At 43.4% G+C, this 13,676-nt stretch overlaps 1 protein-coding gene across 2 annotated transcripts in view; it reads left to right on the top strand.

Moving 5' to 3' along the window:
• Positions 1-13,676, top strand: part of Ptprt (protein tyrosine phosphatase, receptor type, T) — a 718,198-nt gene that overhangs the window by 61,190 nt on the left and 643,332 nt on the right. For both annotated transcript variants that reach the window (XM_013010741.1, XM_013010740.1), the window contains exon 2: positions 3,812-4,083. In XM_013010741.1, the coding sequence (XP_012866195.1) occupies positions 3,812-4,083 (272 nt within the window). The remainder of the gene's footprint in view (positions 1-3,811; positions 4,084-13,676) is intronic.

Here is a 13,676-nt window from a genome sequence, read left to right as displayed (position 1 = left end):
CAAATGCCCTTTCAAGTTGCCATGCAGGGTTGCTATATTAATGATATCCCTATCAGAGCATCTGAAAGATTTGCTTACTAGTGTTCCTCCTTTTACATCATATCCCCTTGAATACAGGGCTTTGTAGGAATTACAAACCCTACTAAGGTGCAAAATAATAATAATAATAATGCTAGCTGAGCACATGGAAAACTTCAAAATTTGAATAGCCCCATAACCTCAGTATAGTTTATTCCTTCTAAAAGCTCAAAAGGTGCATTGCTAATAAGTGGATGATGGCCCACAGTATAGTCATAGCCATTCCTCTCTGCTGGCTCTGTCTGTTCCCTTAGGCTTTTGAAATCCTGGCTATTCAGTTGTACATGGGAAAGAGAATAGATCTGCAGTTTAATGTGTGTACAGATTGCCTAGGAATCTTGATAAAACATAGCCTCAGACTTGACAGCCTTGAGTGGGACTGAGATTCTCATTTCTTGTGGAAGTTTAGGTGGTACTCTGGCTGCTGGCCCAAGGAGATCCTTTGGAGGAGGAGGATGAGGAGGCTGTTATGTATAGGGTGATCTGGCAGTGCTACACAGAGCAGTGCCCTTGCCCTGTTGACTCAATGTGGCAGGGCGAAGGCATGGACGTGCATGAGGAGCCTCATGAGAGACAGCAGGAAGAGAACCAGGCCCACTTTGCTCCTTAGGTTGCCTCTCCTCCTGTGAGTGGTTCTATTCCTTGGTGGCAGGGTAGTCACCTTCTCTTTGTGGGCCTGGGGATCCTCACTCATCTGCAGGTCTGGGATGGAGGCTAGCAGGCCTGGATGTGGTCTTCTCTCTGAGCCTCAATGCTTCTTCAGTGGTTTCTTCCTTGCTATGTATTCAGGTAGCATTTGTGACAAGGAAACGTCTCCATACTTACCCCATCACCACCAGCCCATAGGACACTGCCTTCTTAGAAAAACTTGCTCCACCTATGATAGGTGAATTTTCTGGTTGATAGGTGATGATCATCCAGTGTCCTTTAGTGAAGGCTTAACTGTCCTTATCACCTTGTGTATACACACACACTCTCTCTCTTTTTTTCTCTCTCTCTCTCTGTGCTTGGATGGGGGACTTGAACTCAGGGCTTGTCTCTCTCTTTGCTTTTCCACTCAAGGCTAGTACTCTGTCACTTGAGTCACAGCTCCAATTCTGGCTCTTTGATGGTTAATTGGAAATAACTGGAAATTTGTGTGCCTAGGCTGACTTCCAACTGGGATTCTCAGATCTCAGCCTCCTGAGCAGCTAGGATTTCAGGTGTGAGCCACCAGCACCTGATGTCATCTTGCTTGCCATTAGCTCCTTTCTGATATAAGCCAACCTACCTGCCCTGAGTAGCCATCCAGGTAGAAGAGTTCAGGCGCTGGTCATCTGGACAGGATCATGAGTGGGATCTAGCTATTCAGGTGCCCTGTGTGCTAGCTTAGAGGGGAGGTGTAGGAAGCCTAATCTGTCCTCAAGTCTGTAATGCTTTCTTTAATCTAGTTTTGTGAGCAAGAATAGAGATTTGAGATAAAATCTCTCCCCTATACATAGTTGTAGATTCCTTTGGAACATGGACATAAGGTATAAATGCTTGATACCCTCTAGAGGCCCAACAAGGTTGGGATTGGCCAGCACTAATTAGCTGGCAGTTATTAGTCCCTCTGGTATTAGGTGAAGAGTAAGGTGCTTTACAAATACTTAAGTGGCCCATCATGGCTGGGAATAAGAAGTCTTAAGGTTTCATTCAGAATGAAGATTTTCATGGCTACAAAGACTTCAAAGCAGTGGTAGTTTTCTAGGTGGAAATATTTCTCCCAGAATTGCTTGAGTTTCCTTTGCTGAGTTTTATGATGCAGTTTATTTGTTTATCTATTTAGCAGAATTGTAAGACTTTAAGTCCCAGAACTCAGCTCACCTAGTTGACAGTGATGTTCAGTTAGAAGTCTTCTCACTGTGTCCAGGTTGGGTTTAGTCACCTGGGAAGATGAAAATTCACTTTGTCTCTGGGGAGTCCATCCTATATTTTTTTTGGTTGTAGGGCTTGAACTCTGGGCCTTGGCACTGTCCCTCAGCTCTTCGGCTCAGGGGAAGCACTCTACCACTTGAGCCACAGTGCCACTTCTGGTTTTCTAGAGGTTAATTGGAGATAAGAGTTTTAGACTTTCCTTCCCAGACTGGTTTAGAACAGCAATCTTTGAATCTCAGCCTCCTGCTTAGCTATGATTATAGCTGTGAGCTACAAGTGCTCAGCTCCATCCCATTTTTGAGCAGCTTCATGTGTTAGAAAGCCCTCTGCATGTTGAACTGGCAGGTGCTTCCTAACTCAAGTCCTTACCTGAGTCTGACTCAGCTTTGTGTGTGAGTGTGCATGCCAATACTGGGGCTTGACCTTAGGGCCTACGGCACTGTCCCTTAGCTTTTTCACCAAGGCTGGCACTCTGGGGCCACAGCTGTAGATCTGTTTTTTTTTTTTTTTTACTGGTTGATAGGAGGTAAAAGTCTCATGGAGTTTCATGCCTCGCCTGGCATGGAACTGGGATTTTCAGATCTCAGTTTCCTGGGCAGCTAGGATTACAGGCATGTGCTAGCTTCCAGCTCCCAGCTCCCAGCTTCAGTTAACAGTTTACCACAGCCAGGCCATATAACAATCCTAGAGGAAGCCAGTGACAAACAACAATATGTATTTATTCTCTATATGCTGAGTGCCATTGTCTGGTATGGATAGAACTACATGGCCATGCTGTGACCTGTGCCTTACTCCTCACTGTGGGTTGAACTCATCTCCTTTCAAGTATGTTTATCTTTATGCCAAGCCCAGTGGGACACAGCTACCTGAGGTACATTCTTCTCATGAAAGGAAGGTAATGCAGGAGGGCTAATCTTGCTAGCCAAGCACATTTGAAGTCTCTGTTAGAGTCAGTCTGTTAACATCCTGTTGATGAAAATGAGTCACATGGTGGAGGCCAAAGTCCAAGGGTAGAAACACCTTCACTACTTCTACATAGAGGAGCCACGAAGCCGATAGCAATGAATTTGGAACCTGGGAGGGATGAAGAAGCTTGCTTTGTTGCCTGGACTGGCCTCAAACCACTGCCTCCTAAGTAGCCATTAATCTCTCTGTAAAATGAATGCCCTCTAGCTCTGTCTGAAGCTTAAATGGAATAAAATCTAAGCAAGACAGGTGCTATGAACATGACTGTAACTCCTTTACAAGCACTGCTCACTTCCCATTCCTTTGGAACATCTTCCGGTTGCTTCCCACAATCCCCAAGGCTTGCTGTTGACTTGGAGATACTCTATTTCTATATGTTTTTCTTTAGGTGTATTCTTGGTGTGATGACAAGACTGCATAGAATATGTTGGAAAAAGGCCCCCTTCTGCACTGTGGAAGTTCTTTCTACCTACATTAGAACGGCTCAGTTTGTGCGAGGTTATTGATCCTCTCACTCTACCTGCAGAGGATGCCATTAATGAACTTCATGAGTTTTAATGCCATGCTCTTTATAAGAGCTTCTGGATGTAATGTGTCTTCTCTATATATGCACAGACTGTCTACCTGATAAAATAGTTCCTGCACATTACCCTCACTTAATTATTAAAATTTTATGGTAAGCAGGGACCTGCAGCTCTTAATTGCCAGAGCTCTGGTCCCTAAGGCACAGAGAGGTGACACAGATCCCCCAACTCCTTTCTCCTAGGGTTCCTGGGCCTCTAGCTACCTCACTGACCATTGAGTTCATGTTGTGATTGATTTTCATTTTTTTCTCTCTCTATCTCCACTTCCCACCTCCTTGGGTCTTCAGGGTCCTTCATGATGGTGAACAGCTCTGGAAGGGCCTCTGGCCAGAAAGCCCACCTTCTCCTGCCCACCCTGAAAGAAAACGACACCCACTGCATCGATTTCCATTACTATTTCTCCAGCCGTGACCGCTCCAGCCCAGGGGCCTTGAATGTCTACGTGAAAGTGAACGGTGGGCCCCAGGGAAACCCAGTGTGGAACGTATCCGGGGTCGTCACTGAGGGCTGGGTGAAGGCGGAACTGGCCATCAGCACCTTCTGGCCACATTTCTATCAGGTATAGCATTTTACCATGGCTTGATTTTTTTTTAAAATAAGTAACCATATCCTAGGTGGCTCTCAGTGAATAGAAGTGGAGAGAACTACACTTATGCCTCAATCATTCAACTCCTATTTGCTAGACTTTTCCATGGAGGCAGAGGTGATTCAACAGAGCACTGTCTGGTGATGAGGGTCTAGAGGAGAAGGCTGTGTGAATAAGCAGTTACAGCATAGCAGGAGGCATGAGGGTTTCCAGGGTAGTTGTGGTTCCCTGGGGTGGGAAGGATGTTGAAGGAAGATAGACACAGAAGCGTTCTATAACCTAAATGCTTATGCCACTAATGAGGGAGCCATGAGAACCATTCCTATTTTCACAGATTAAGAGACCAAGGCTCTGTGAGATGAGCCAATACTAGCCAGGAATTTGCTGTTTGGTGGGGAACGCAATGAGAATGGCTTCTAAGAGGAGAAGACAGCTAGGCTGAGTGTTGACTGGAGAATAAAATGAATAGGAAAAGGCATTGGAGGAAGGCATTGGAGCTGCAAGGGACAGACAGTGTATATGACAGGGAGAGAGGCAAGTGAGGGAGTATAGCCAGATTGGAGTGGAGAAGGTGGTGTGCAGAGAGATGAGTCTCAGGGTAGAGAGTGGATCATGAGTGGTCTGAGTGTCAGGCTAACAAGACAGAACTCATCGTCTAGAACAGTGAAATGCGAACCACCAGTGGCAAAGGGACTTTCTTCTCAACTCATCCAACTCATTCCATACCAATACATGTACAAACTACAATAAAAAGTATGTTAATATAGTGCCACATGTCTGGGTCCATTTTAAAGCATCAATTTTACTTTCTTAGTTATCACATTATGGACTGATAGGATACCTCGAAGCATGCAGTGGAGTGAACAGGCTGCAGTGAATGAGATTCCTTCCTTCCTTCCTTCCTTCTTGCCTGCCTGCCTGCCTGCTTGTCTCTCTCCTTCTCTCCCTTTCTCCCTCCCTCCCTTCCTCCTTCCTTCCCTCTCTTTTTCTCCTCCTGTCCCCTCCCCTCCCCTCCCCTCCCCTCCCCTCCTCTCCTCTCTGCCAGTCTTAGGGCTTGAACTCAGAACCTGTGTGTTCTCTTTGTGGTTTTATGCTCACCCCTAATGCTCTACCACTTGAGTCACAGCTCAGATCCTCAGATCTCAACTTTTCTAGCTAGGACAAAGGCCTGAGCTTCTGATGCCAGGCTGAGAGATTTTTCTTAAACAATATTTAGGTAAAAATACTTTTCGTATCTGAGAAGCCACCTATTTTAAGTGTGAAGTCCAGTGATTTTAATAAAGGTGCAGTGCTTGAGTAAAGGTGCTGACAACTTTTAGAACAGTTTTTAATCACCGTATTAAGGTTCTTTATACCCACTTGCAGTTAATCCCCATTCCTACTGTTGAAAGGTTTTAAAGGAGAGGGTGACATAAAATTTTATCTTGGGGAATGTTCTCGGGTCTTGAGCGGACATGGACTAAGGTTGGTGAGCAGGGGGCTGACGCTTCTTTGACGGTGCCCTCCAGTTCCACCTGCCTGGTACAGCCCACCAGATGTCAGTGTTAGGGGCCTTGCTGATTTTGCATGAAAACGGTCATCCTAGCTTTCCTTCTTTCCCCTTTGCCTTGGTAACTAGAATTGCATCCTTAACGATCTCCGATATGTAGCCTACACTTTTGCCATATTTTCTCCCATTTTATTCCCATTGGCTTGTGATATATTTTTAGAATAATTGAACTGCACTTTCCTGTCCATTTCCTGAAATGCAGGAGGAGGAGGAGGAGGAGGATGGTGATAATGGTGGTGATGAGGAGGGGATGGTGCTGACCATTTGTCCAGAGTTTATCATGTTCCAGGCATAGTACAAACTGTTCTATCAGGAATGCAGCCATGGGTCGGGCTCAGCCTGGCCTCGTGGCAGTCAGGGTGCCCTGTGCTCGCTTTGTACCAAGTGACACGTCCAATTCCTCCTTTAGAGGAACAATGTATTATCAACAAACTGACTCCATTGATTTTTAAGTGTGTCACTTACACTGGGAGATGTCTTATCCTAGCTCTTTGGAGAGAAATACCTTTGTCCTCCTGATTCCTGTGTCTTTTCCTTTGACGCAGCAGGTTTTAACTGTACAAAGCACCACAAATCTTAATCTGACACTCATCCTATCAGACATGCCAGAATTGAGAACATGTGCTTGCCTGGTGTGCTTTCTAACACCTCTAGCATGCTCTGCTGCTGCTGCAGCACTCCACAGTCAAGTGTGCTAATTCCCCAAGGCAAAACTTACGCAAATTAACAAGAAATGGATAAATGAAGACTGTAAATAGTGTCAAACCAGCCCAGCTCAGTTTTTTTTCTGGTGTGTTTTTTTTTAAACCAAATCCTTTATATAAGATCTATGTGCAATAATCTGTCTTAGAATGTTTTGGATTTCTGAATTGCATGAAGGGATGTGTGTGTGTGTGTGTGTGTGTGTGTGTGTGTGTGTGTGTGTACTGAGAGATAGAGAGTGTGTGTGCTTGTACCAACAATGGGCCTTTCTTGAACCCAGAGTCTAGGTGCTGTTACTTGGCTTTTCTTGCCCAAGGCTGGCACTCTACCACTTGAGCCACAACTCTACTTCCAGTTTTTCAGTCATTAATTGGAAAGAAGAATCTCACAGACTTTCTTGCCCAGGCTGGCTTTGAACCTTGATCCTCAGATTTCAGCCTTCTGGGTAGCTAGGATTATAAGTGTGAGGCACCCTTGCCTAGTGTTAGGCCCTATTTTCTACTTGCATGAGTGCACAGAGGTAGAGAAGCTCTTGCCTGTACATTCTGAGAAGAATTCCCCCACACTACTTCTTGCCTAAGACCCTCCATACTGAAGGCTGATATGGTCATGATCATGGCATTTGAGAAAAGCTGTGGAGTGTTTCCACTTAGAGGAGACATAGTTATCCAAGCGAGGCTTTCAAGGAGTCAGAAAGAATCCCTTGTTTTGATATTTAATTAAGGTGTCCTGTTGGGTTTTGATGGTGACCTCATTTCATCATGACACCCTGGTGCAGAGGTAGCATTCTAGTTAGGTGGACCTAATCTTGGTTTGCCTGAGCCAGCCTTTGGCTGATGGGTTCCATCTTGGTAAATTTGTTGGGAATATCCATTTCATCATGTGTTCCAGTTTGCATGATAAATTACCTAGTCTCCCTATCCATAGAGATTTTTAGAACATGTGCCAGCTTAGGTGGTCTGAGCTTGTCCTCATCTTGTAGATCAGGTAAACATTTTCTGTAGAAGATCACACAGACTGTATTTTTAGTTTCTTTGGCCTTTACAGTCTCAACTCTCAGTACTCAACTCTGCCTTTGTGCAACCATAGACCCTTATGCGAATGGATAGAAAGAGCTGTGTTCCAATAAAACTGTATGTATAACCATGGGTGGTGAATCAGATTTGGCTTTCAGGTTCTAGTTGGCTAAACCCTGATGTGGGTGATAAAGCTGAGGCCAAAAGTTGGATAATGAAGTTGAAGAGATACAGCAAATCACTGGCAAAGCTGGGGCCAGAACCTCTGTGCTCTGGTCACTTCACTGTCTCCACTGTATCACTGAGCATAATGCTGTAAGCTCATGGATACTCCTGCTAAGGCCTTAGGGTTTCAATTTAAAACAACAACAACAGGGTGTGCACACATGGGTCCAGGATGAAGTGAGAGGGTGAAGTACAATGAACAGGAATCCTGACCCACAGAAAGACCCGTCCCACAATTCACTATGCTCTGTGACAGGGTTTCAGGAAATAAAGGATATTGAGCTCCCTTAGTCCCAAGCCTGTGGCAGGCCTATCGCCTCTCATTTTCTGCACAGCAACCCCCTGTCTAGGCAGCCGCATGTCCTGTCTTCAGGAGGAGGAACATTACTGTAAATTGAAGCGTGATTGCACATTGCTGCCTGGGCCCTCTGGCTCCAAGCTCTATGCCCTGTGTTTAGGAAAACTAGCTTGTCTGTTCTGAGAATCCTCTGGTCTCTAGCTGGGTAATGTGGGCTGTTTCCTGCCATCAGCCAGAATCACGGCTCACTCATTTGTAAAATGGAAGGAGGAAAGGCACAATGAAGGGTCCTGTGGATTAAAATAGACAACATGCATAGCATCATGTCTGGCGTGCAGTGAGCCTCAGCAATTGCTGGAACGAAGAAAGGAAAGAAGGAAGGAAGGAAGAAGGGAGGGAGGGTGGGAGGGAGGGAGGAAGGAAGGGAAGGAAGGAAGGAAAAGAAGGGAGGAAGGGAGGGAGGAAGGAAGGAGAGGGGAGGGGAGGGAGGGAAAGAAGGAAGGATGGAAGGAGAAAAAGTAGTAAGGGGGAAGAAGTATTTTTTAAACCAGTCTGCCCTGTTGCTTGGCCTGTCCTGGCGCCTCTGGGTGGCCATCTATGAGTACCTCCTCTGGGAAGCTTTCCCCGATATCTGGCATGTTGATCACCACAGCATTATTTTATTCCATCTTCTCTGAGCTCTGTGGTGACCAAGCTCTCCTAGATTGGGAACAGCAGTTTGAAAAGGATGTGTGTTGTAATCTAGCATACAGTCACTGGTGTAGGTATGGGAGAGTATATACCTTTGTGTCAAGACCTCGCATATTCACAGGCTCAAATATACTCACATGTGCACACACAGGTATGGGGATGAGGAAAAGGAACATCTCAGGAGAATCAAAGATAGGAGCAAAATGTGTATTAAAAGCCCACCAACCTTTAGCCGGGTACTGGTGGCTCATGCCTATAATCCAAGCTACTCAAGAGGCTGAGATCAGAGGATCTTGGGTTGAAGCCAGCCTACATAGGCAAATTTGTGAGATTCTTACCGCAAATTAACCTGCAAAAATCCAGAAGGATGGCTCAAGTAGTAGAATGTCAGCCAAGAAAACAAAACAAAAAACAAGCGACAGAGCAAGGCCCTGAGTTCAAGCCCTGGTACCGGCTCATACATTAAAACAACTACAGCAAAAAAAAAAAAAAAAACACAAAAAAACCCAGCCAAATAAACAATATAAGCAAAAGATATCCCCAAAGCTCATTTTCTGGTCCTATATTTACTTTCTGTAGACTAAATACAATTTTGTTTTCAGCATTTCTGTGCTTCAGTCCTGATGGTTTATGTATTCATTTTCTGAAGTCATATTTCACAGTCTTAAAATTGACTTTAGCTTGTAATAAACACACATTTCATCTTTCTTATTAGTGGGTTTGCTGGCACCAAGTCTTCAGCAAGGCCCTAGATGAGAAAGTTTCTCTGCCTCCCATCCCCCAATGTCCGCCTTTTTTCAGCGAAGCAGGGTTGATTAAATGCCTGGGAAAAGCCATGTGCTTCTGATCACTGTCTCTTTCTGAATGATACTAGTTCTATTTCAGATTCTTAATGGTTCTGAATTTTGCTGTCCCCAAGATTTTAAAACAACATAACTTTTTGGGGGAGAAAACAGGGGAGAATGATGGAAGAGGTGACATTGATCAAGACGCATTGTACTCATAAACCGGCCTGTGGTAAAACTACTTGAAGATAACTTTTAAAAATATACATAAAAATAAGTTACGAAAGATAACTTTTTAGGAACTTCACAGCCACCTCTTTGTTCTTTTACTCTTTTTTTTTTTTTTGGTTGGTCGTGGGGCTTGAACTCTGGGCCTGGGCGCTGTCCCTGCGCTCTTCAGCTCAAGGTGAGCACTCAACCACATGAGCCACAGTGTCTGGTTTTCTAGTGGTTTTTATTGGAGATAAGAGTCTCACAGACTTTCCTGCCTGGGCTGGCTTTGAACCGTGATCCTCCGATCTCAGCCTCCTGAGTAGCTAGGATTACAGGCGTGAGCCACTGGCACGGGGCTTTTTTGCTCTTTTACCCTATCTCTTGTCCCCTGTGTAGGTTGAGTGACCTTTGATGCAATACTTAGAATTGCTACATGGACCCTGCAATGAAAGAGTCATTTGCTATGGACACAACTGGACTTGACACCATGTCATTGTCTTGGGCATTCTCTGGGTATCCAGCGTTCTCCAGCTTCTTAATTATATTCACGCATGAGCAGTAATGATCAGAGGGAGGGGCTCACTCTCACCTTGTAACTCCCCTAAATCCCATCCTCACCTGGCCCATTCTTTTGTACACAGCTCATCTCCCTCTGGTGCAAGCCTCTGTGAACTGGTGTGTGATTGTCTTAATTTTACTCTAAGACGTCCTTCCCCATGAAAATGTATGAGATCTTTTTTCCTGAGAGGAGTTCTGATAAGCCATCATTTTTCTCTTATGTTTTAAGGAAATGTTTGTGGCCATTCTAGTTTTGTTTCAATATGTGTTCCCTGCCCAAGGATTACAAAAGATAAGGCAAGAGCTGGATACTGGTGTCTCAGGCCTGTAATCCTAGCTGTTCAAGAGGCTGAGATCTGAGGAGTTAGGTTAGACTCTTGCCTAGGGAGAAAAATCTGAGACTCTTATCTCCAATGAACCATCAAAAAAGCTGGAAGTATAGCTGTGGCTCAAGTGTTTAGAGCCCTAGCCTTAGAGTGAAATAGACAAGCAAGAGTATGAGGCTTTGAGTTCAAGCCTCAGTATTGGTAACATGCGCACGTACACACTCCTCACTCCCCCCCAAAAATGATGAAAGCAATAAAGCAGTCTCTAAAACCCTCTCCTCCAAACATACAAACAGCTCAATCTTTTTTGTCTTATTTATTTTTTTATGTATTTATTTATTATTGTGAGAATACAGAGTTACAATTACATGGGCAAGATAACGAGTACATTTCTTATCAAGCATTGTTGCCTCTTCTTTGTTTCCCCTTCCCATCCCTTCCCATATTCCCTCTTCCCTCCACCTGATCCTCCCCTGACCCCCCACCAAAGTTGTAAAGTTCGTTTTTCGACATAACAACTTGTACATCTCATTGTTACAGTGGGTCCACCTGTATCCCTAGTGAAATGGTTTGTTTTTCCCCTTCCCCTCCACAAATTATAACAACATCAAATACAGTGAAAGCATGGGTTATACCGTGGGGGAGGGACATACAACAACATAGAAATCATCTTATAAATATGTTAGAAACAATTGCATAAAAGGAAAAAAAAAACAAAAAAAACACATTTGAATATTTATCTTGGGGTTCCTTCCCCTAACATCAACTTATCTGACCTTTTCTGCTTGACTCAGACATATACTAGTTATTGCAAATAAGGGAAACTATGGGACCTATGTTTCTTTGGGCCTGGCTTACTTCACTTAATATAATTTTGCCCCTTAGTAGATGAAAGGATTAAGAAAATGTGGTATATATACACAATGGAAATCTATGCCTCCATCAGAAAGAATGACACTGCCCCACTTGTTAGGAAACAACTCGATCTTTTGAGGGATTGAGTATGAACATGTCTAACCTCTCTTAGGAATAATTGCTGGCTTACTCTGATACACAGGACTTAAAGCTGATCTCCCCAAACTCTGCATCATGAAGTTTTGAGTGGGATTTCAGAGGTGGGCCATGCATAGTTAATGGTAAGTCCATATAGCAATCTTGTACTTAAACAATGTTCTTCAGAGACACTGGGATTCCCAGCCTAGGCTTTCTGCTCCCAGATTCAGTGTCTCTGTTTCAGAAACTGTCAGGAACACCACTACCCATCTCCACTTACCTGCCATACATGAACCCTGGAGATAGGAACATAGTCCCCAAGCCCCTCTGCTCAGTACTCCAGTTCTTCTAGAAATTCTTTCTTTTTATTCCTTGGCTTGGGTATTTTTTTTCCAGTCCTGGGGCTTGAACTCTGGATCTGGGCACTGTCCCTGCACTCTTCAGCTCAAGGCAAGCGCTCTACCACTTGAGCCACAGCTCCACTTCCGATTTTCTAGTGGTTAATTGGAGATGAGTCTCATGGACTTTCCTGCCCAGGCTGGTTTTGGACCATGACTCAGATCTCAGCCTCCTGAGTACCTAGGATTACAGGTGTGAGCCACTGGCGCCCAGCAGGTATTTTGATGAATGTTGTTGGTCCAAAGATGACTGTTCTCTCTTTCTTCAGAACTCGCGGGGTGATCTTCCTTCCTATTTCTTTGTGATGATGTCTCTAGGAACTAGGTCTGGTTAGATCCTGGGTAGGACCTCCCCCAATACAAAAACACAATGATGGGGTGATGGTCATCTCTACCCAAGGCTGCAAGAGTATTCTAAGATAACTTCTCCCTGTCTCCTGTAATACTTAAGACAATCTGCATCCACAGATTTAGTACCATTCCTGCTTTCGTCTTTTATGAATTTCCTGCCAAAATCATTTGCCAGTTTTCCTCGTGGAGGGCTTATTCATTCCTTTTGCTGATTGACAATACTGGGACCAAATATACTCCTTTTAGCTGGCATATAGATTACATGTATTGTTCTCTGCTTGTCACTCCACTTTCCATTTTGCTTCAGACTTTTGTGAACGTACAAAACGCACTCTGACATCATAGTCATTAGGAAGTTATACAATAGCATAACTTTTAAGAACTTGATTTTTTAAGACTGTCATTATTTCCTAGTTTCAGTGAATTGCTTAGGAAATGTTGAAACTCAACTCTATACAATTCTCTTCTTTGAAGGATTTATTAACATTATACTTGTGGTCTAGTTTATGATCATTTTATAAACCTATTTCTGAGCAGAAATTTCACTCTCTTTACATTAGCATAAGCTTTGTAAATATATTGATGTGTTTGTATATAGATATGTGTGTGTGTGTGTGTGTGTCGGGGGGTTACACAGAAATGCTTGACATCTTGGCTGTTTTTTTTTATTTGATTAGATCTAAAATATAGGTTAAAGCTTTCAACTACTGTGGGTTTTTTTCATCTTTTTTCCTTTTATGTCTCTTGATTAGTAGATTCAGTAACTGACTATTTCAGTCCACTTAGTGGTTCTGATTTTTTTTTTTTGGTTAAGATTCTACTTGGAGGCATTCACATTATTATTATTTTTTTTACAACAACTGCTTTGTGATTATTTCCCTTTCTTTATTATGTCTTTGTTCAACTTGTTATTTTTAAGGTTACTGAGTCATTCTGTTTTAGGTGTTTATCTTACAGCATACAATTAGACTTTGATTATTTAGACAGTCTGGGAGCTTTTCCCTGTTTTAACCCATTTATATTTATTGTCAAAACAGAAATATTTTTTCCTTACTTTTGTCATTTCTTTTAATTACACAGTGTGAATGCTTTCATGCTATTTCTTTTAAAATGTATTTACTTTATATGTTCTATTTTCTTTCATTTTTTCCCTTTGGACATTGTTTTTGGTTTCCTTTGAATTGTTTCCTCATAGAACATTGTTTTGTTGGTTTCCCTTTCTGCAGGAGAAAGGACCTGTAAAGTCATTCTTTTTGCAAGCTTTCCCCATTTGTTGCACAATTGATTTGCTCATTCTCTCTGAACCTACCTGCTATCTTAACAAACCACTCTTCTAGAAGGGTCATTGCACTGGGGCAGCTGTCCTATCTGGTAAAATGGTCATCTCCAATCACTTCACCTAAGCTCCATGCGACCACTTCACTGATATATCTTACCACCCAAGAAGGTTGATATTCACCAC

This window comes from Dipodomys ordii, unplaced genomic scaffold (assembly GCF_000151885.1).
Source record: "Dipodomys ordii isolate 6190 unplaced genomic scaffold, Dord_2.0 Scaffold13, whole genome shotgun sequence".
NCBI classification, from domain to species: Eukaryota; Metazoa; Chordata; class Mammalia; order Rodentia; family Heteromyidae; genus Dipodomys; species Dipodomys ordii.
The sequence above is the reverse complement of the archived record's forward strand: the minus strand, read 5'-3'. Positions and strand labels throughout refer to the sequence as shown.